The following is a 21,934-nucleotide window of genomic DNA, read 5'->3' as shown; positions in this document are numbered from 1 at the left end:
GTGTGTGTGTCTGCCTGGCTTACATTTTCACAAACTATGTTGTGTTCAAAAAGTGTCTTCTTTCCAAGAGCTGTGAAAGAAAACACTGCTGGGGGCTTAGAAATATGGTCAACCTATGTTGACCATATTTTGTGTGCACACACACACACACACACACACACACACACACATGTCAAAGCTCTCATCCTCAGATTTTGTTTTTTTTGTTCTTTATTAGCGCCCTATGCAGTATCCACTTAAACTTTATAGTTAATAAAACAATGACCTCTGCATCCACGGGATGCACTCTTTTATTCTAGTTCATTTAGCTAGCTTTAGTTATAATAATAATAATAATTTGTTCTTCTGTTTTCTACATGAATATAACCACATTATAACCATATAAAATGTAATGGGAGTTAAATGCTGCATTTTGTAAAAAATTGCAAAATATGACTCCCCTGCATCCCGGGACTCATTACATTGAAAACCTATTTACATCACTGCCCCATACACACACACACACTACACTCTGTCTATGTTGTTGGATGTACCCTTTTTCTTGACAGCCTGATAATGAAGCGTGTGTCTGTGTGTGTGTGTGTGTGTGTGTGTGTGTGTGTGTGTGTGTGTGTGTGTGTGTGTCTGCCTGGCTTACATTTTCACAAACTATGTTGTGTTCAAAAAGTGTCTTCTTTCCAAGAGCTGTGAAAGAAAACACTGCTGGGGGCTTAGAAATATGGTCAACCTATGTTGACCATATTTTGTGTGCACACACACACACACACACACACACACACACACATGTCAAAGCTCTCATCCTCAGATTTTGTTTTTTTTGTTCTTTATTAGCGCCCTATGCAGTATCCACTTAAACTTTATAGTTAATAAAACAATGACCTCTGCATCCACGGGATGCACTCTTTTATTCTAGTTAATTTAGCTAGCTTTAGTTATAATAATAATTTGTTCTTCTGTTTTCTACATGAATATAACTACATTACAACAACCATATAAAATGTAATGGGAGTTAAATGCTGCATTTTGTAAAAAATTGCAAAATATGACTCCCCTGCATTCCGGGACTCATTACATTGAAAACCTATTTACATCACTGCCCCATACACACACTTCACTCTGTCTATGTTGTTGGATGTACCCTTTTTCCCGACAGCCTGATAATGAAGCGTGTGTGTGTCTGTGTCTGTGTCTGTGTCTGTGTCTGTGTGTCTCTTCAGGGAGTGGGGCTACAGCTGTGGTCCAGGCAGCCTACTGTATACCACGCAAGGAGAAGGTGGCCATCAAGAGAATCAACCTGGAGAAGTGTCAGACCAGTATGGACGAGCTCCTGGTAAGATGCACCGTCCGCTCTCTGTAGATCTGACTGCTATTTCCACTCCTTTTTAAAAATATATGAACATTTTCAACATAATTTTGACGATTAATTAACGAATTGCGATTATCTCAGATCATTGCGATTAGTGCAATGATGTAATAATTGTGACGGGGTCTACTCACGGCCCTCCAGTGGGGGCCCCCCACCCCCAGGTTGGGAATGGCTGGAATAGAGAAATGTGCTCCCTCACAGCCAGCATAGCATAACACGGGCAGTTACAGTATGTTGTTGCCCAGCAGCCCTTGCATTCCACTCCAATTCCAGTGATTGGGGGGAGGTATGGACGCAGTTAGTTCCACTTCTGCTTCCCATTACTGGATTGCTTGTAGCGCCGCTCGGCTCCAATCATCCCTGTCACTTCCAACACTCCTCTCTGGCCTTCCTCCGAAGAGGGCGAGTCCTCCCCAGCGGTGCCAGGAAACTATTAGACCGCAGCGCGCCATCCTCCTCAAGGCTGCATTGTTTTGTTTTTGAGAGCGGCTCTCTGCGCCTTCATTCATAACATGTGTGCATTATGAGTTCTGGAGGAACAATAGACCGCGGTGGCGTCTTTCTTTCCCCCGCACATAGTGATGATCAGATGACGAACTTGTGTAATGTGTGTAGATCCTCTTGGTGTCCTGTGGTTGGTGACTAGCAGGTTTTGTGTGTGTGTGTTCAGAGTGGGTCAGCGTCAGTCAGAAGAAGCTGGTTGAGGCTTAAGCTATTTTACCAGCCTACGTTGTTTAAGACACTGTCACGGCCCTGAACAGTAGTAATTGTCTTTGCAGTGTAATTAATTCAGTTCTTGAGTTGACAACTAAAGCTTGTTTAATGTTTTATGCAAAAAAATGAAGCATCTAACTAAAAAGGGTATTTATTATTATTTGTATTATTAATATTATTTATTTATTCCATTTGAAATTATGGTAGTAATTAGTAGCATCAATAAAGGTTTATAATCTGACAAGGCTTTGTGATTAGTATATATATATTTTTAAATAACTCTGTAGTAGCACTGGGGCAAATTGTTACATAAGCATTTGTGTCATGTTACTTTGGCTACTCAAAAAAAAGTGATAGACCTGCTATTTTGAAAAATTGACGAAATGTGTGCAAATCTTTGAATATATCATTCTTTTTTTGAAGTGAACATTTTTTACTCAAATCCTTGCTTCTGGGGGTCGCTGGAACCAAATATTTTGAGACAAGAAGGCCAACGGGTCAAATAACAACAGACTTTTCAGAATACTGTTAGGATTTGGAATATTTTTTTTAATCAGCCTCAGGTCTAACTGGTTTTGAAAATTGTAAAGTGACTAGGATGTGCGATGGCGTGTCACATGTAGTGTGCGTGCAGAGGCTGTGTCACTGTTGGCAGTGGGGAGTTTTAATTTCCAGCTGCTCTTTTGATCCTGATGACCCAAAGACACCCACTCCCAGGGGTCTGGGTGATTCGGAGGAAACAGGCACTCAATTAGCTTAGGTCTCTCTCTACAGGTCTCTCAATCATGTTTGTAGTCCAAAGTTAGACTACAAACATGATTGAGAGACCTTTAGTGTAGAGGACACATTTTACTTCCCTTTCAAGTTGTCCCTTAGATAGCCCCTGTTGACATGTATAGTTGACATAGATACTCCACTGTTACGTTCTTAGTTTATACATGATTCATGATAACTACTTTTTATATACTGTATGTGGTGTATGCCATGCTTTTGTTTTTGCTTAATGTAAGTCGCTCTGGATCAAGAGCGTCTGCTAAATGCCTAAATTGTAAGTTGTCCCGACTCAAGCCGGCATGTGTCCAAAATTATGTAAAAGAAGAAGCGTTTTTAGCCGTCGTACTGTCCTATGGTTAGAGCGAGGCGCATACCAAAAAAGATCAGGAAGCTAACAATGCAAAACGTTGTTGGCTTGGCATCAGCTAACCTAATCATCATCATCTAATCATTTTCATATTCGCATATTAATTTACTTCAGAGCGACTGACAGTGTATGAGGATGTTCTGAAAAAAAGTTAGGTTTTGCATGCATTGTATAGTACAGAGTATTCAGCTGTGCAGTTGCAGGACAACTTTAGTTTTTTTCAACCAAGGTTCATGTTTTAGGTTGTTATTAGAGAAAGTAAAAGATGAGTGTTCATTTCTTAATTTGCTGCTTTCTTTCGTTTTAGGGATTTTAGCTGTTTTTGACAGGGGGGGGGGGGGCGGGGCATTCGAGTATCGGGCTAAATATGTATTTATTTTTACAAAATGTTATAGCGATTGTTTTTTTTTATTATTTACTATAGTCCTACTAGAACCCAAGAAATTACATCTGGCCACAAAAGATCACGGGATCTACTGAATGTGTCAAACTGACATAATATGAGCCTGTGACACAGTGTGGCTTACCCCCATGGCCTCCTTCACATTCAGTAGATCCTGTGATCTTCTGTGGCCAGGTGTACATTCCTGGGGTCTATTAGGACTATAGTAAATAATAAAAAAAGGAATCGCCATAATATTTTGAATACATATAGCCCCATGTTCTCATGCCCCCCCCCCTAAAACGAAAGAAAGCAGCAAATCATAAAAAAATCATAATAACACTCATCTTTTACTATCTCTAATAACAACCTAAAACAAACTCCTTTTGGTGTTAGCATTATGTTATGCTTTAGCTATTGAAAAATAGCAGATCTATAAGCTCATAGCTTGTAGGTCTGCTATTTCTGGAAAATCGAAGAACGACTGACACAGAAACATAGCTTTTTCAGAAAACTGTCAGGATGTAGAAGACATTTTTTTAATCTGATCTCAGGTCAAAATGGGTTAACAGAACACAGTGAGCTAACTTGTCTTAGAGCCTCTGGCAGGGCATTCCAGAGCCTAGGTGCCCGGGCCGAGAAAGCCCAGTCACCCGTGGTGACAAGTTGAGTCGCCGGAACTTCCATCAGAACCTTGTTCGAGGATCTATGATGCGGCTCCAAAATATCTGATAGGCTGCTGCTTTACATTTACAGGGTAGATTACGTTAGTGCTCATGGTTTTATTTGATTATTACATTATGAACTTTTATTACATTTAAAATTAAATTATTACATTTCGAACCATTATTACATTATGAGTTGTTATTACATTATGAATTGATACACCCCACAACAGGCATTTGATCTCGTAACTTGTCACCATCTTATTCGGTCCTCATGGGTTTGCCGGTCTGCCTTCAGAGTCAGTCCACTCAAAATTATGTATCTTATTATGTTGTTTATGATAGCCACTGAGAATTGCATACAGTATATATTAACACATGGTATTGGTAACATACAAGAAAAGCAATTTAGCATATTTGACCAGTAAATATTTTTTTTACTTTGTGTAACCAGACCTATATTTAGCCGGTGAAACTAGGGTGTTTCTTCAATATGTGGGCGTTTTGTGGGATTTCAGGCGTTGGCTGATTTAGCAGTGGGTCTTCCCGGGATGGGACGGGCCTTGTTGGACCCGGGCTGGCAAGGTGCATCCAACGTTATCTCAGCTCTCAACCCACCTCCAGGGGAGGTCGAGGGACCGGCCTGTTTTCAGACTGTTATCACAGTCATAATTGACATTTGTCATTTTGTTCTTGTTTTAATCTCGCTAAAGGGCCAGAAAGTAAATTCTTTCAGCGCCATTGCCGTAGATGTAGGTCAACTGAAGCCTATTTTTTGATACTACGCTTACTGCCATTGCCGTTGATTAATTGCGCTTTTATAGTGCATTCGATCGATCGAGCCATAATGCTACTTACATTAGCATCTGGTAGCTAGCTACTGTTGTCACAAGACTACGGAGCCCATCTTAGATCATCGGCACCATAAGAATCCATTCTATCCGTTTCTTTCAATCCTGTATCTCCTATTCCTTGTCCCAGATGACATTTTTGGTCAAAACAGCGTTTCTTTGATGGCACAGAGCCGGCGATGTGGAGCTCTCCAGTGTTACGAGAGAGAAGGTGTGTGTGTGTGTGTGTGTGTGTGTGTGCTCATGCATGAACTGAAGCTACTTGTTTTCATCAAAATCTTGTTTTAATCTAGCCAAAGAGCAAGTAAAGTTTGTACGTGCGTGTGTGTGAAGGAGATCTGTTGCTGCTTTACTCACCGAGTACTAAACTGAGGCTACCCCTCCCATCCAGTCCAGAGGATGAATCGGGGACAATGTTGTTCTGGGATTCTTGGACTGAGTGGTCTCATGGAGAATAGTAAGAGGTCAGGTTTAAGGTTTCCTGCCTGTGGTTTCCACCCAGCTTCCATGGCCCGCTGGGTGCTCAGTTAAACGTCGAGGAAGCGTTAAATTGCATCCAGATTGCCACCTCCTCAAGGAGCAGGTTTAAAAGGAGGATGCCTCACATTTTTTATCCGTTTTATTTTTCCTACCCTGAGCTGTAACCGAGCCATTTGTAACCGCCGGACAGGCTGATGTCGGCCAGAAACCTCTTATCTCCATATTTCAACTTATTATGCCCCCCGTGTAAATTTAAGCTTTACTTTGTTATACAACAGTGTTGCATAAAAGTGTTTGAAGCCTCACTATGTAACTTGTTTTTTATCCAATCAATTTATTTGTCTAATCTGCATGGTTGATTTTCGTAAATCTCAATGGGAAAAAATTAATGGCCGATTTTTCAGTGGAACCACGCCCACTGCTATGCCCTATTAGGTCAATGGTATGTCAGCACTTGCGCAGGAAAAAGGGTTCAATATCGGGATAGAACAGGAAAGTTATATAGTGCTGCTTTAAGTACCAATGAAAAGTAAATAGTTTGAGATTAAGTAGTATTGGATCTATTGGAACACACGTTCATTTTTTATTTTTGAGGGGCGCTAGCCCTTCCTATGCCTAGCTTTCAGTGTTTGTGTAAACACAAACATTGAAGACAAAAGTGTGTAAACACAGACATTGAAGACAAAAGTGAGGACGCAAATTGTGATTGGTCGTAATGAGATGATGTATGATGATAAGAGCGCCCCTCACTTCACATGGGTCTGATTTTTCTTTTTTTGAGTGGTGCAACCACTCCAAGGAACAGCAATGTCCGTGTCCGCCTATGTGTCCACCTATGTATGTGTTAATGAGCATGAGTATGACTATTAGTACCAGTAGGGGCGCTGTTGTGTCAGAAACAGAGAGAGAGATAGTGATGTACTGCTGCCTGCTAATGAGAGAGAGGAGGGGAGGGGGAGAGAGGGGAGTTGCACCACCACTCGGGTGTGATTTGTCTTTTTCTGACAAGTAATTGTGTCGGACATGCAAGGTTTCCACTCGACAGTGACGATGTTGTGGTAATTGTGGTATGCTCTGTTTATTCCAGTTTGATGAGCATGCACCTTGAGTGATTCAAACCACAGCAGAATTAATGAGGAAGGCCAATTTGGGTCCTTGGCATTAAAATGTCAATTTAACACCTTTACTCCTTTCTCTCACGGTATTTATAGTGCCTTTGTTGACATGTCGCTAGGTGTGTGTGTGTGTGTGTGTGTGTGTGTGTGTGTGTGTGTGTGTGTGTGTGTGTTTGTGTAGTTTAGTCCTTGTGATTGTGTGTTATTATTATTAGGCTCAGTAAAAATATCAATACTGCAATATATAAATACTCTTTTACAAGTAAAAGTCTGGAATTAAAATGTACTTGAGTAAAAACAAAAGGGATGGCATCAAAATATAATTAAAGTACCAAAAGTACCCATTATGCAGAATATCCCATTTGACAGGTTTCAAACCTATACAAATCTTTTGAATATTAACCTCCAGTAAAGTAAAAAGTACTTGTAAATGTGCTTAGTTCATTTCCACCACTGCCGATGACGTATAGCATTGGTTCTATAGTGGCCTCTGTGTGTGTGTGTGTGTGTGTGTGTGTGTGTGTGTGTGTGTGTGCCACCAGTGTGCCTCTGTGGCACCAGTATGTGTCCAGCACAGTGATGTCAAACTGAGCTGTCGGTCTGTGACAATGGAGGACATTTAGTTGTTGCCCTTTGAAGGGCTACTACTACAGGGAAATGAGTTTGGATTATTTACCACAAAGAAAACGGAGTTGGCCTCGTCTGGCCCTGTGTTTCAGAATATCTGTTTGGGCCTCGTCTGGCCCTGTGTTCCAGAATATCTGTTTGGGGATCTAGAATCGGAGCAACATTGGCTCCTTTTCCACCAAAAGAACTTCCAGAACTGGTTCCGTTCTGGATTCTTGGAACCATGGGGCTGTCACGTAACTGGCTGGCTGGATGGATGGTAACCGCAAGGTTGCCAGTTTGAACCCGGGCTCCCCCAGAGTTAGTGTCGAAGTGTCCTTGAGCAAGACACTGAACCCCTAATTGCTCCTGATGTAGTGGTTAGTGCCTTGCATGGTTTTCTCCGCCATCGGTGTATGAATGTGTGTGTGACTGGGTGAATGTAATGCACAATGTATGTAAAGCGCTTTGGATAAAGGCGCTATATAAATGCACCATTTACCATTTACGGAACCGGTGGCCATTTTTTGGTTCCAGTTCCGAACCAACTTTTAGGGTTATCTGAACCAATTCATTTTCAGTGGAAACACTCTGAACTGGTTCAATATTAGGTGGAGAAAAATATAACCGTACCGGATCAACCCCGGTGGAAAAGGGGCCATTGAGTAACCGGAATTGGTTCCATCACATTCGGAACCGTTTTCTTTTATCACACTGTCGGAGCTGGTATGTGAATTGTGGACTTAACGTCTGCGATGCATTTGAAATACCAGGGGTTCTCAAACGTTTTAATTTCAATGACCACCCGAACTGTGACAGCATAACTCAGACCTTATTTAAGGGTCCCTGAAGTAACCCAGAGGGTCCTGGTGCCTCACTTTAACCCATTTAGACCTGAGGCTGATTCTACAAATGTGTTCTAAATCCGGACGGATTTCTGAAAAACCCATGTTTCTATGTCAGTCGTTTCTATGTCAGTGTTTCTATGTCAGTCGTTCCTTGACATTTTCATGTCAAGGACCCCCAAAAAAATGTACTTGGCCGCAGACCCCCATTTGTTCCAGGGACAGCCCCAGAAGAAAAGATTTGAGTTAAAAATGTTTGCTCTGAAAGAATGTTCTAAGATTTGCGCCACACGTAGATCTGCTATTTTTTTCCATCGCTAAAGTATAACCTTATGCTTAAATCTGAATGGGTTAAAGAACCAATGGGGTATATGCAATTGTAGGAATCGTCAAAGGGAACCGTTACGGAATCGGACCGCTAAGAGGGAATCGTTAAGGCACGTGAATCGTCATTCCAGAATAACTGTAGTGAATGTACTCATTCTCAGCTCATAAGTGTTGCTGCACGGCTTGTTGCGTTCTGCAGGAGGTCTCTGTAAACTGATTATAGCCCCTTTTCTCCTTCTTGGACCAGCTCCTGACAACAATTCTACATTACATGTGTAGGGTCTTCATCATTGTATTACTCTGCCTGCTTAGTAGTTGTGGTAAAACAACCAGCTATTGGCACAACAATCCAAACAACAAAAGTGTGATATACGTACAGCCTGTAAAACAAAAACCAAGTCTTTTATTTGAAGGGCTAAATGCCCACTACAGACTTATATGCACATTTATATACAAAACCATTGTGACTGTTAGATATTATGTTATGATAATGGAAAACAACTCATGAATGTAAGAGATGGCCAAGTCCAATATCCTACTTCATTTATTCATTTAATTCATTTTTTAAGTGCTTCAGCTGATGTCTCCTGTGGGAAATAAAATTATACTTAGTGAGTCAGCAAGATGTCTGCCACTGTAGCATCCTCTGTTCTTAATCTTTAGTGCGACGCAAATTGTGATTGGCCGGCGTGATTGGGTGGGAGATGTGCCATTGGTTGAGCATCGCATAACGATTGTGCCACGGCAGACGCCCGTTGTATAATGTGGCTGGTAGAGACTAGAGAGATGTCAGATATGTGACTGAATTGGTATTATATTTCAGTGCATTTTCTAAGCGACTATCCAAATATGTGTTCTAAATGTCAGTTTGGAGCCAATAAATGTAATCAAGGTTCTCTGCGGTGTCTCCACAGAGGGTTAAGTCACTGGCATCTCTTCTGTGTGCAACCAGGAAATTCCACCTTGTGAATGTTGCATGGCATTTGCGTTGCAACCTCAGCATACCGTCTGGGCATGCACATGAAGCCACATTGTCGTGACCACATCGTGCACCTAGCATTTACGTACCGGGTACATGGCTCGGCTTGGACATGTTCCACATGCACGCCATGCACCCAGCGTTTACGTACCGGGTACATGGCTCGGCTTGGACATGTTCCACATGCACGCCATGCACCCAGCGTTTACATACCGGGTACATGGCTAGGCTTGGACATGTTCCACATGCACGCCATGCACCCAGCGTTTACATACCGGGTACATGGCTCGGCTTGGACATGTTCCACATGCACGCCATGCACCCAGCGTTTACATACCGGGTACATGGCTCGGCTTGGACATGTTCCACATGCACGCCATGCACCCAGCGTTTACATACCGGGTACATGGCTCGGCTTGGACATGTTCCACATGCACGCCATGCACCCAGCGTTTACATACCGGGTACATGGCTCGGCTTGGACATGTTCCACATGCACGCCATGCACCCAGCGTTTACATACCGGGTACATGGCTCGGCTTGGACATGTTCCACATGCACGCCATGCACCCAGCGTTTACATACCGGGTACATGGCTCGGCTTGGACATGTTCCACATGCACGCCATGCACCCAGCGTTTACGTACCGGGTACATGGCTCGGCTTGGACATGTTCCACATGCACGCCATGCACCCAGCGTTTACATACCGGGTACATGGCTCGGCTTGGACATGTTCCACATGCACGCCATGCACCCAGCGTTTACATACCGGGTACATGGCTCGGCTTGGACATGTTCCACATGCACGCCATGCACCCAGCGTTTACATACCGGGTACATGGCTCGGCTTGGACATGTTCCACATGCACGCCATGCACCCAGCGTTTACATACCGGGTACATGGCTCGGCTTGGACATGTTCCACATGCACGCCATGCACCCAGCGTTTACGTACCGGGTACATGGCTCGGCTTGGACATGTTCCACATGCACGCCATGCACCCAGCGTTTACATACCGGGTACATGGCTCGGCTTGGACATGTTCCACATGCACGCCATGCACCCAGCGTTTACATACCGGGTACATGGCTCGGCTTGGACATGTTCCACATGCACGCCATGCACCCAGCGTTTACATACCGGGTACATGGCTCGGCTTGGACATGTTCCACATGCACGCCATGCACCCAGCGTTTACATACCGGGTACATGGCTCGGCTTGGACATGTTCCACATGCACGCCATGCACCCAGCGTTTACGTACCGGATACATGGCTCGGCTTGGACATGTTCCACATGCACGCCATGCACCCAGCGTTTACGTACCGGATACATGGCTCGGCTTGGACATGTTCCACATGCACGCCATGCACCCAGCGCTTACATACCGGGTACATGGCTCGGCTTGGACATGTTCCACATGCACGCCATGCACCCAGCGTTTACATACCGGGTACATGGCTCGGCTTGGACATGTTCCACATGCACCGTCATGCACTATTGCAGTGAAAAGCTCTTGAAGTCGATATCTATTGGCACTTGGCAGGAATCTGTGTGTTCACCTGGAGAATGATCTGAGAAAATCTGTATAGTGGATCTTCATTCAATATAGCTTAATTTAAGTTACACGGTTAAGTTGCAAGGTTAAGCTACAATTAGCGTAGATAAGATAATAAGCACAAAGCTAGTTCACAATGAGCACTGTTAATAACTACGATCCAAGTTGGAGTAGTAGCCATGAGAATGGCATTTGAGTCTGGAGCCTCTTTCCGATTAGTACAGTTCCCGTCCATTATTATTCTTTTTTTCACAGTTTTGTTTATTCAAGATTTCAGAGTATACAGTAAATCAAATAATATAACAAGTGACACACCCATACGGGACATACCAAAAAGATACATATAAATGTCATATAACCACCATATGCAAAATATTGTGGTAGCATAAAAGACAAATAAATTGTATAGTCCTATACTAACAGGGAAGTGACACTGACAGTTACGAACCACATAACCTGAATCAAGTTTAGAAACAAAAACTAGACAAACATACGACAAGACAAGGCACAACATTCTCAGCAAAGAGAAAATACAATTGTACATAATAGATATTAGGCCCTTCGTGCACGACAATGGAGTTAAAAAGGAATCGACCTCTGTGGCCTCTGGAAGGTTTGGAAATACAGGGTTAAGGCTGCGCACAAAACTGCGAAGGCCTAACTGAGGAACATTCCATTTAAATCCATGTTGGACGTAAAGGTGATTTCTCCAACATCAGCCAATGTTGCAAAATTCTAAGATTGGCCGCCCAGTAATAAAACCTAAAGTAAGGTAGGGCTAACCCACCCTGAGGTCTGGGTCTTTGTAATAATGTTTTACTGATCCTGGGAACCTTTTTATTCCAAATAAAATCTGAGACCAAGCGATCAATTTTATCAAAAAAAGAAAGGGGAAGAAAAATGGGCACTGGACATGATAAGAGAATTTTGGGAGAGAATTCATCTTGACACAGTTAACAGTTAACACGCGCAGCAAGAGATAATGGCAATAGAGACCACCGCTCAAAATCTTCCTGGAAGCGAGTCAGTAAAGTACCAAAATTACATTTGAATAAATCTTCAAAGCTGTCTGTAATCTGAATACCAAGGTATTTAAAACCATGCAGAGCTATTTTAAATGGAAAATTGCTCAGCGGGTAGTTACGTCCATTTTTATTTATTCACAGAAATTCCAGATTTTGCCATTAAATAGAAAATAGAAATTGAATAGAAAAAAATATGACGTCCATTTTTATTTATTCACAGAAATTCCAGATTTTGCCATTAAATAGAAAATAGAAATTGAATAGAAAAAATATGATGAAATTGAGATCCTTGGCTGCTGGCAGCATTATATATTTATATACGCTGACGCTTGAATTGCTTTGATTAATTCTAGGATTGTTCTAGATCGGGTGATCGGAAATCGGCTCCGATCGCATGATTTTCAAAAGATCGGAATCGGCGAGACAAGATTGGATTTTTGTAAATCTCAAAGAAAGATCGTATAAGCAATGAGATGTTGTAAAAACTGTTAGTTGTTTTCCTTCTGGTCCCAGTCAGAGATCATCAAACAAAGACTATAGTCACACTCAGAGTCGTGAAAGACACATGAAATGCAGCCCCTGCTATGTACTGTTATGTATGATGTCATAGGTGTCTGTAGTACTCTCTCTGAATGAGAGAGATACTCTTTAAGAGTTTTAACTTGACTTCAGTTCTATAAGCTGTACAACTGTATTCACCCTAATTAACCAAAGGGTTGAGGAAACCCTTGTACAAAATGTACTTGTCGTCCCTCAAAATGTAACTTTTTAAGGCACGACAAGTATATTTCCCATTCACTTTTCCCATTCATTTTACCGTAAATACAAAATGCATACTAGTCCAGTAGACACGGTGAAGAAAAGCACACTGTTCTTAAAGCTGTGGGAGAGGGGTTTGACATTCACACTTTCTTTTTTCAAGCACCGTGAACTCATGAAGTGGTTTTAAAAAGAAGCATGTCGCGGTTTCGTCAACCCTTTGTACAAATCTGAGAGGGAAGGTACTGTAGATGGAGCAATTTGTAACTAATTACTTTAATAGTCAAGCGTATTATTTTTACTATTTCCATGGCCATCTCTGTACTCTTGTACTTTCTACTTCAACTAGCTGGTTGCTATGGCACCAGCTAATGGGGATCCTTAATAATAAAAATCAAACCAACCTCTTCACTTTCTAAATGATTGCTTTGAACTTTTCAAAGCATTAAAGACAATCAGAGACAGTGGCAAGAATTGAGCAGTTGAGACGAATAACCAGTCCAAACGAATGATCCATAATGTATAAAAATCATGGATAAGTGGTCAGGACAAAAAGGTATTTTCGGGGAGGGGTCAGAATAATTTGGTTATTCGTGTCAACTGTTCAATTGTCATATTGACGTCATCCACTGGCCATTATAATATCTAAATATATATATTCGAGGCTTAGTCATAGGCATGTTCTTTATCCGCCACTGTTTGGTACCTGTTCTAACAAAGTTTGTATACCTGGCATTAGGGAAACCCAGCTCTCATCATCGTATGTTAAAATCGGGTCATTCATTGGCATGGAAGAAATTTGTTTTGAATGGTTCTCAGCAGTGGCGTTTCTAGTCACCCTATCCCAGTGGTTCTAAAGTGGTCCTTCAGGGGGTTCCAAGGGATCCCTGCAGGCTGCAGCTAAATTGCTTATCACATCAAAATCAGTTTAAACAGCATCTTGTCTTTATGAGAGTGCCTGTTGTGAATATGAAGTTATGAACAGTGTGGAGATCAAATTTGTGATTAGGGGGGGTCAGATCAACATATGGAATGAAGGCCTACTGGCCATATGGCCAGCTGACAATGAGGTTATATCTTCCCTTCTTCTCTGGAGTCCTGCCTCAAAGCAGACCAGAGGTAGAAAACTGTCGTTCCCTGATGTCATCGCTAGGGACACAGGCATCCGTAAGCAGGAACTGGGGATGGCAATGAAGGACCGGGAAGTCTGGCGTGATATTGTGAAATCCACGATCTAGACCGCGGTCGCAAAATGATGATGATGATGATGACTGGCCATTATATGGAACATGACTTGTCCGGAAGGATTTATTAGTTGTCCCGGACAACAGGACAAGCCTTAATGTCAAGCCCTGACCAATAGATCATTATTTTTGCTATGATTCCATGCTTTCATAGAAAGAAGGAAAAAAAACACAATGGAAAGATGACACAAAAAAGTCCTGGGGACTATTCCATTGTGTATTAAATTCATCAACACATAGCATAGAACACAAAAATCCATATCATCAACATGAGAAAAAGGGAAAATATATCGACAGTGAATGTCACCTCCTTTCTATGGGAAATGTCACCCATTCTGCATGCCTGTCACATCACGTAATGTAAAATGTATGTATGGGTCAAGTGAAGCTAGAGCTCATGGAAGAGAAGTGGGCTGCATTACATTTATTTGTTTTCTTTGGCTGCACAACAGCTGGAAAAAGGAAATGGTACTTTTTTTCCACTGACTTGGATATAGATCGGCTTTGTGTGGGTGTGTGCGTGTGTGTGTGTGTGTGTGTGTGGGGGGGGGGGGGTGTAGAGCAGTGAGCACATTTCCATTATGCATGGGGATAGGTTTACAGTGACCTAATCACACAACAAAATAATCAAAACCGAGAGACTCATTGTCTGCTGGAAGAGAAGGGAAGAACATCCAAGTTCTGCCAGAACACAACGCGACACAACACAGCATCCACCCTCCCGGTCATCCCATTGTTTCCTCTGCTCTGGGCTCCACCCTGGACGGTCCACAGAGCTGCAGTGACCTGCCACTTCCACACGTGTGTGACCCAAAGCATGTGTGTTTTGATGTGGCACAGTGGTGTAGCCCTGCAGCTTGTTCAGCCAAAAGCTGTCTGCAGTCGGGACTCTCCCTCTTCCTTTGGTGTGTCTCCCAGGTGGCGCCTCAACCCTAACCTGGAACCCCCCCAAAACAACCTCACAAACACTATGCCTGGCTCTAAGCTATGCCTAAACCTAACCTCAAACCCACGCTGATACTGGGCCAAACACCGGTGAAAGACGGAGTCTGGTTTGCAGCCAGCAGGCTCTGTATTTATTATACCCCCCCCCCCCCCCCCCCCCCCTTCACTGTAAGATCCAGAGGAGCATAGGGAGAGAGGATAGTGATGATCCACAGTTGCTGGCCATCTGGCCTGACAGAAAAGTGATTCAATTATTTGATAATGAAAAGAAGTTTGGGTTCACGGATAAAGGAATGTGGGCTTTGACAACCAAAACATACCGCTACATTTCATTTGTTTTGCATTTTCAGTACGTATGAAAATCAACGTACATTTTGTCAAAGTTGAGTTATAGCGTTCAGAAAAGTCTAGCCAAAACCACAACAAAGATAGATTTATACAGTAAATTACTTTCCAGTGTGAATTATTAACTGTGCAATGAAATTTAGCCAATATTGACTCAAAATGTAATAATATGATACACATTATCTAAAAAATAATAACAAAGGGAGAAATAAATGGTTTTAGTACAATATTATGTGTTATAGCTATGAATAGATTATGACACGTAGGGTTATGTTCCTCTGTGGATTTAGACGGCAAATCCCAGACAATTTCCGTTGACATTCACAGAGGTGATGCTGATGCTACTGTATGTGGGAAAGGGAAACAAGTGCTGGTCCTATGGGGGAAACAGAAAAACCCATCAATGCCACAGCTGCAATCAATGGCTCACTAAGCCCCATGAGAATGAGTTCCAGGACGATGAGAGTAATAGGGGGCCATACTTTTTGCTAAGATATCCAGAGGTCACTCTTTTTCTTTTCTACACTCGAACTGTTGTTGAGGTGCTGTCCTCCTGTCAGTCTTGTCTGTGCCTGCCATGGTCTAATAGCTTTTGTTTCATAGACACTCTGTATATACAGTACACCCTTATTGTGATTCGGGGCAGGTGTTTCCCCTGACCTTTTGTTAAGATCTCTAATATCACCTGCATGTCCATTGCCAAAGGCGTGGTCTTTACGTCTGCTGTCCTCCGGGCATCAGCCACCTTTTCTTCAGTGTAAAGCCAGCCAAGTAGTGATGACTCTGGCAAAGCATCCGGCCGGTGATGCACGTTGTGTAAGCATTGGCAAGGCTGATTTCAGCTGAGGGCGTGCATGCGGCAGGCTTTGATTGCCCATCCATCTTTTGTCTTCGCCAGCACTTCTGTCTATTGATCGTTTTGCCTCAACAAAATGAATGGTGGATGGGTGTGTGTGAAGGTTTGGTGATTTTAGTTGAGAATCTGTTGTTGCTGGCCATCAGTTGTGATTAGAAGTATTTGTACTATGTAACATCATTGAATACCACAATGATTACATTTTATTACAGTTATCTGCTTAATGCTGTCACTTACAATAAAATAGGAAACTAATAAAAAAGAAAAAAACAGATTGATGACATTGTCTTCACAGAATTCCCCCACAGCACAAGCTGATGACTCATTGCATTCTACCTTGACTTGATATCCTTGGTTCTGGGAAACAAGATTTTTTTTATGGCTATGACAGACTTTGAAGTCACCCCCCGTGCTAAGAATGATGAGCTTAAAGTGAAAACCGGGAAGAGTAATGATTGACACTCTGCATAATATGCCATTCCCTAGAGGTAGGACCTGTACTCTTTGGTTCTTAACTGTTGGAAAAGTCTATCTAGGTAATGACTGTGACTGGTGCTGAGGTGATGAATGGCTCTCCCGGGCCAACATTACCTCAGCTCTCTAAAGCTTCCCAAGCTTCTGGGATTTAATGCTTTGCAAACACATACATACACGCATACCCCCCCCCCCCCCCCCCCCACACACACACACACACACACACACACACACACACACACACACACAGAGATACGGTTCTACAGCGAGAAGCAAAGAAGACGGAAAAATGTTTTCTGTTCTGGTGGCCTACGTAATGAAGTTGCCTCGATGTGAAGTGAACACAATACAATACATATTCAATTTTAAGTGACTTCTGAATCGACATGGAGAGTAAACCCCTCTGTCAACAACATGATTGACTTCGGGTTAATTTCCCAGAGGTTTTTCATTGCATGCCAGCGTTTCGAGGCCAGATGGAAACGGTTGCAGTTCCCCACTTCCAAGAAAACGTACGTTCCTGGAGAGAGAGAACGGGATAAAGTAGGCATTCCGCGTGTCATCGCTTAATACCTCTGGTATCTTAGAATGCCAAGCAGCGATGGGGAGTGTTAGCATTACCACATGGTGATGTCAGAATTGAAATGCTTTGATTTGCATTGCACTTCTTCACATGCCGGGACAGGTACAGGTTTACTTTGGGTGACTCGCTCAGCTGTGCTCTGATCTCGTGCCAACCGTATAGTCATCCTATACTCGTCAGCCATAATAAAGGACATTTACTTGCAGCCTCGGCAGTGTCTGTGCTAAATGAGTAATGAGAGATTAATTGAATTACAACAGCTGTGGCGCAAAGACCCAATCAATCTATTAGGTGACAAATGTGAGACTTATTAACCCATTCTGAACGGGAACCCATTTTGGTGTTGGCATCATGTTATGCTTTAGCTATTGAAAAATAGCAGATCTACAAGCTTGTAGGTCTGCTATTTTTGAAAAATCGAAGAACGACTGACATTTTTAGAATCTGATCTCAGGTCAGAATGGGTTAATCAGACCAGTGTGTGTCCAGTGGAAACCTCGTATGAATCTGATCTCAGGTCAGAATGGGTTAAGTATGTCATCAGCTTTAAAATTGGAGGCAACTGGCATAAGGTGTTTTCCAGTCGTGCAGAGTAACTAAGTAATGTACTCAAGTACTCGACTTAACTCAGTACTCGGTTTAGATATATATATTTTTCCAATATACAATACTTTTACTTCTGCACTACATCTCAGAGGCAAATACTGTATTGTACTTTTACCCCATTACTATAGTATTTGTTTGACGGTGTGACCACTGTAAACTTACAAGCTCACAGTGCACCGCTATGCAACACGTGAGCTTACAGTATCTGCTATTTTCAAAGGATTTTTGTGCATTTTATACATTTGAAAATGTGTGAAATGGGGTCTTCTGCATAATGAGTACTTTTGATTAACCTGACGCTGCCAGATCCAAAAAGCTTGCTACACAAATTTGTTTCACAGCTTATTTGGATCTGGGATCGCGGAAGCAAATTCGATGACGGGGCTGTTCCTTTTTTTCAAGATACATGGTAGATGATTGGATGGGAGCGTCTGTCTATCACCGTGTGGGCGTGCAAACACAACCAATCATATCGACGTGTCTATATACCGTCACATCCGCTTTTGCACATATCCCGCCTTTAGCTCACGCTGATTGGTTCGGTACGAAGAAGATCTGACTCAGGGCTCAACTCCGTCAGAGATCCCAGATGAGTGTTGTGTTGGGGAATATGTTTCCCCAATACCGCCCTCATCTGGCAGCGTCAGGTTAACTTTTGATGCCTACATTTTGAATTCCAGACTTTTACTTGTAACAACAGTATTTCTATGTTGCAGTATTCATACTTTTACTTGAGTAAAACAATGTGAGTACTTTTTCCACCACGTGACCACTGGTGTTTTCTCTGTTGCCTAACGGCACAATACTGTAGTAGAATGCTGATGGTCTCGTCTCTTTCTTTTTGACCTTCTGCTTGCTTTAGTCTCATGTGCATACCACTCTTTTCTGTTTCTTTCTCTTCATTTCTCACTCTGTCTGTCTGTCTGTCTGTCTCTCTCTGTCTCTCGCTTCTCCTCTGACAGAAAGAGATCCAGGCCATGAGCCAGTGCCATCACCCCAACATTGTGTCTTACTACACCTCATTTGTGGTAAAGGATGAACTCTGGTTGGTGATGAGGCTATTGAGTGGCGGTAAGAGCCCATTTACTATACCTCATACACACACACACACACACACACACACACACACACACACACACACACACACACACACACACACACACACACACACACACACACACACACACACACGTGCTTGTGCACGTGCACGCGCACGCATGAGGACATAAACATTTGATGACATCGATTTTATTAATGTTGTTTTTTACACATGCCTTCCTTGCCTCTGAAAACACTTCCTCCCACACCCATCTGTCCATACTGTAACTCCATTACACCCTGTGTCGCCGGCTTAATGTAAAGCTAAATTAATCACTTAGTACTTTTCAAATGAGACAATTTATTTCTCACTGCGACATCTGCAGGGGAATATGTTGGTGGGAATTTAGTGAAATAAATATTCTTTTAATGAACAATGTTAGAATGGCATTATGGACATATTCAAAGTACCGTACTTGTTCGGTGAGTGTATATTTTGATGTGTCAGGGGGAAATAATTCACCAAGGTCATCTCTCCATCGCTGCCGAATTCCTTTTAATCGTCAACCTCCTCTTCACTCAAAAGAGTGATTTCAGTAAACAAAAACGTCTGTAATCAAGGCTTAGAGAAAATATGATGCTATCCACACAGATCGCAATGCACTATTTGTAAAACCCATTCAGGACAGGAACCCCTGTTGGGGTTTTTACCCTTCAAGATGGGAAACCCTTGTGGCTACAGTATGTACATCATAACATTGTTGTAATCTTTGAATAGATATTTTGGATGTTTTTCAGAAAACTTAGGTCAGGATTTGGAAGGCGTCTTTAGAATAGGTCTCAGTCCTGTTGACTCGCCCATCACTAGATGGAAAGCAAAGTATCAACCGCTGGGTATTCGGCTCTCCTCATCCACCAGTCTTGGAGGCAGTCAACTTGTCTTATAGTAGTCTTAACCCATTCTGACCGGGAACCCGTTTTGGTGTTAGCATCATGTTATGCTTTAGCTATTGAAAAATAGCAGATCTACAAGCTCGTAGCGCGCCACCGAGTGGCGCGCTAAGAGCTTGTAGGTCTGCTATTTTTGGAAAAATCGAAGAACGACTGACATTTTTAAAATCTGATCTCAGGTCAGAATGGGTTAATCAGACCAGTGTGTGTCCAGTGGAAACCTCGTATGAATCTGATCTCAGGTCAGAATGGGTTAAGTGTTACAAAGAGCTGTGGGACGGACGCAGGCGTCAGGACAGGGGGTGGAGGTGAGTGATGGGGCAGCAGCCGGTATGTATCGGCAGCGGTAGCCACTCGCCGACTACGGAGCGAGTGGAGAGTGACGGGCAGCTGGCTGGCTCGCTGATGGATGTGGGGGGTGTGTAACTGTGTGTGATTGTAGGGAATGTGACAGCCACTGATCCTCATTGTTATGTCTTGTGTGCACTGCGGCTCTTTGCCGGGGGCCCGGGCCCCCACGCAGCCAGCGCAGGAGGCTAATAACTAGGCAGGGATAATAACAGTCCACGGGTCGGCATTAACGGCACCCCCCGTGGCAGCGCTACAATTAACCAGTGCACGGTTGAAGTGAAGTTGAAGAGGAGCATTACGGATACGGTGGAGCCTGCCGAGACCAAAGAAGCTCTCGGATGATATTATGCTTATTGGCATTTCCGAGTCGGCAGTGAGTAACGCCCACGTGAGTCAGCATCAAAGATACGTCTGCGGAATCTTATCCAGGGGTTTTGCGGAGACTTTAGATGAGAGTTTCTCATTGCAACGGTTTGAAGGATAGACTTACTTGTGGCTCTCAGTGAGTATGCCTTTGAGGTGAATGGGAAGAGAGGCTTTTATAGGCCCTGATCTTGGAGGGCTCATGGAGTTAAGCAGAGCATGGCGATTAGAGCCTGCAGTGTGCAGTGAACGAGAGGGGCGGTGTGCTCCGCTTACTCAGAGATGAAGACAGCCTGATGGGGGGGTAATGGGCATTCATTTCCAAAGTGCCGAGTGATCACCGCCCCCCTCTCTTCCTCACATGCTCTGTCTCTCTTAAACACGCGCACGGCGGTGGGTATCAGCCGCCCACTAGCCGCCCCTTCCCCGGGCCCCTGTGTGTACACAGAGTCCCACTGTAACGGATAGTGCCCAGGTGGCATGCCTGGCTCCCTTGGATCCACTTGAGTCACGAGCCACATGGCAGCTACCCTACGTACAGCTGGAACCAGGGAAGGGGCGCTTGCCGCCAAGCCACGCTGGAGCTCGGCGCGGGGGCAGACAGCCACTTAGAAGCCCCCACCTCGGCAAAACAGAGGCCCTTGATGTTGAGTTTTATTGTGCGGCGTAATTAAATGATCACCGCGACAACATCTACCATGGAGACAGAGCTCAAATGGGCCCCGGTTTACAAGTTTGTCACAGAACATCACAACCCCGTGCCCATCTGCTTCCTCATCTTCAGCATAAAGGCAGCTGTTAACTTCACAGAGAGCTCAATAAAACGCAGACTTTTTTATCGGTTGGTCTGTCAAAAAACAACAAAAAACAAAACAATGTTGGACTTTGGCCAATGCATACGTCACTCACTTCACACTTCACACTCATTTATTATGATCAATGCATCTGATCATAATTTGATCATAATAAATCAATTAATGAAACAACCACGGCTTGCGATGTCTGCCCACTGGAGCAGTGTACAACTAGCTGGAAGCGGTGGTTTTAGTACCTGCATGCATATATCCTGACGTGCTGTGGGGAAGTTGTCATGGACGGAGGTATGAAGGTTTTGTCATTTCTTGCAATAATGTAGGTTGTGTTTAGCCATGGTCACTAGAGAGGGGTTTCAGAGTTGTTTTGTAATACCTGGAGGTTAACTCGTGAGGCTGTTGCCTCTTGTCCTTGGCTAGCATCTCTTCTAAAACTATCGCTGCTTTCACTGCTGGCCCGGGATGAACGCAGAAACATGCCAGAGAGTGAATGAATCATGGATGGCCACCCAACATTATGACCAGTTGCATTAGCCAGACTATACTTCGG

At 43.3% G+C, this 21,934-nt stretch overlaps 1 protein-coding gene across 2 annotated transcripts in view; it reads left to right on the top strand.

Moving 5' to 3' along the window:
• oxsr1b (oxidative stress responsive kinase 1b) overlaps positions 1–21,934 on the top strand; it is an 80,438-nt gene that overhangs the window by 18,058 nt on the left and 40,446 nt on the right. For both annotated transcript variants that reach the window (XM_080793377.1, XM_080793376.1), the window contains exons 2-3: positions 1,218–1,330; positions 18,832–18,940. In XM_080793377.1, coding sequence (XP_080649503.1) covers positions 1,218–1,330; positions 18,832–18,940 — 222 coding nt within the window. The remainder of the gene's footprint in view (positions 1–1,217; positions 1,331–18,831; positions 18,941–21,934) is intronic.

This window comes from Protomyctophum bolini, assembly GCF_963924005.1.
Source record: "Protomyctophum bolini genome assembly, chromosome: 21".
NCBI classification, from domain to species: domain Eukaryota; kingdom Metazoa; phylum Chordata; class Actinopteri; order Myctophiformes; family Myctophidae; genus Protomyctophum; species Protomyctophum bolini.
This window is presented reverse-complemented; position numbering and strand designations above follow the sequence as displayed.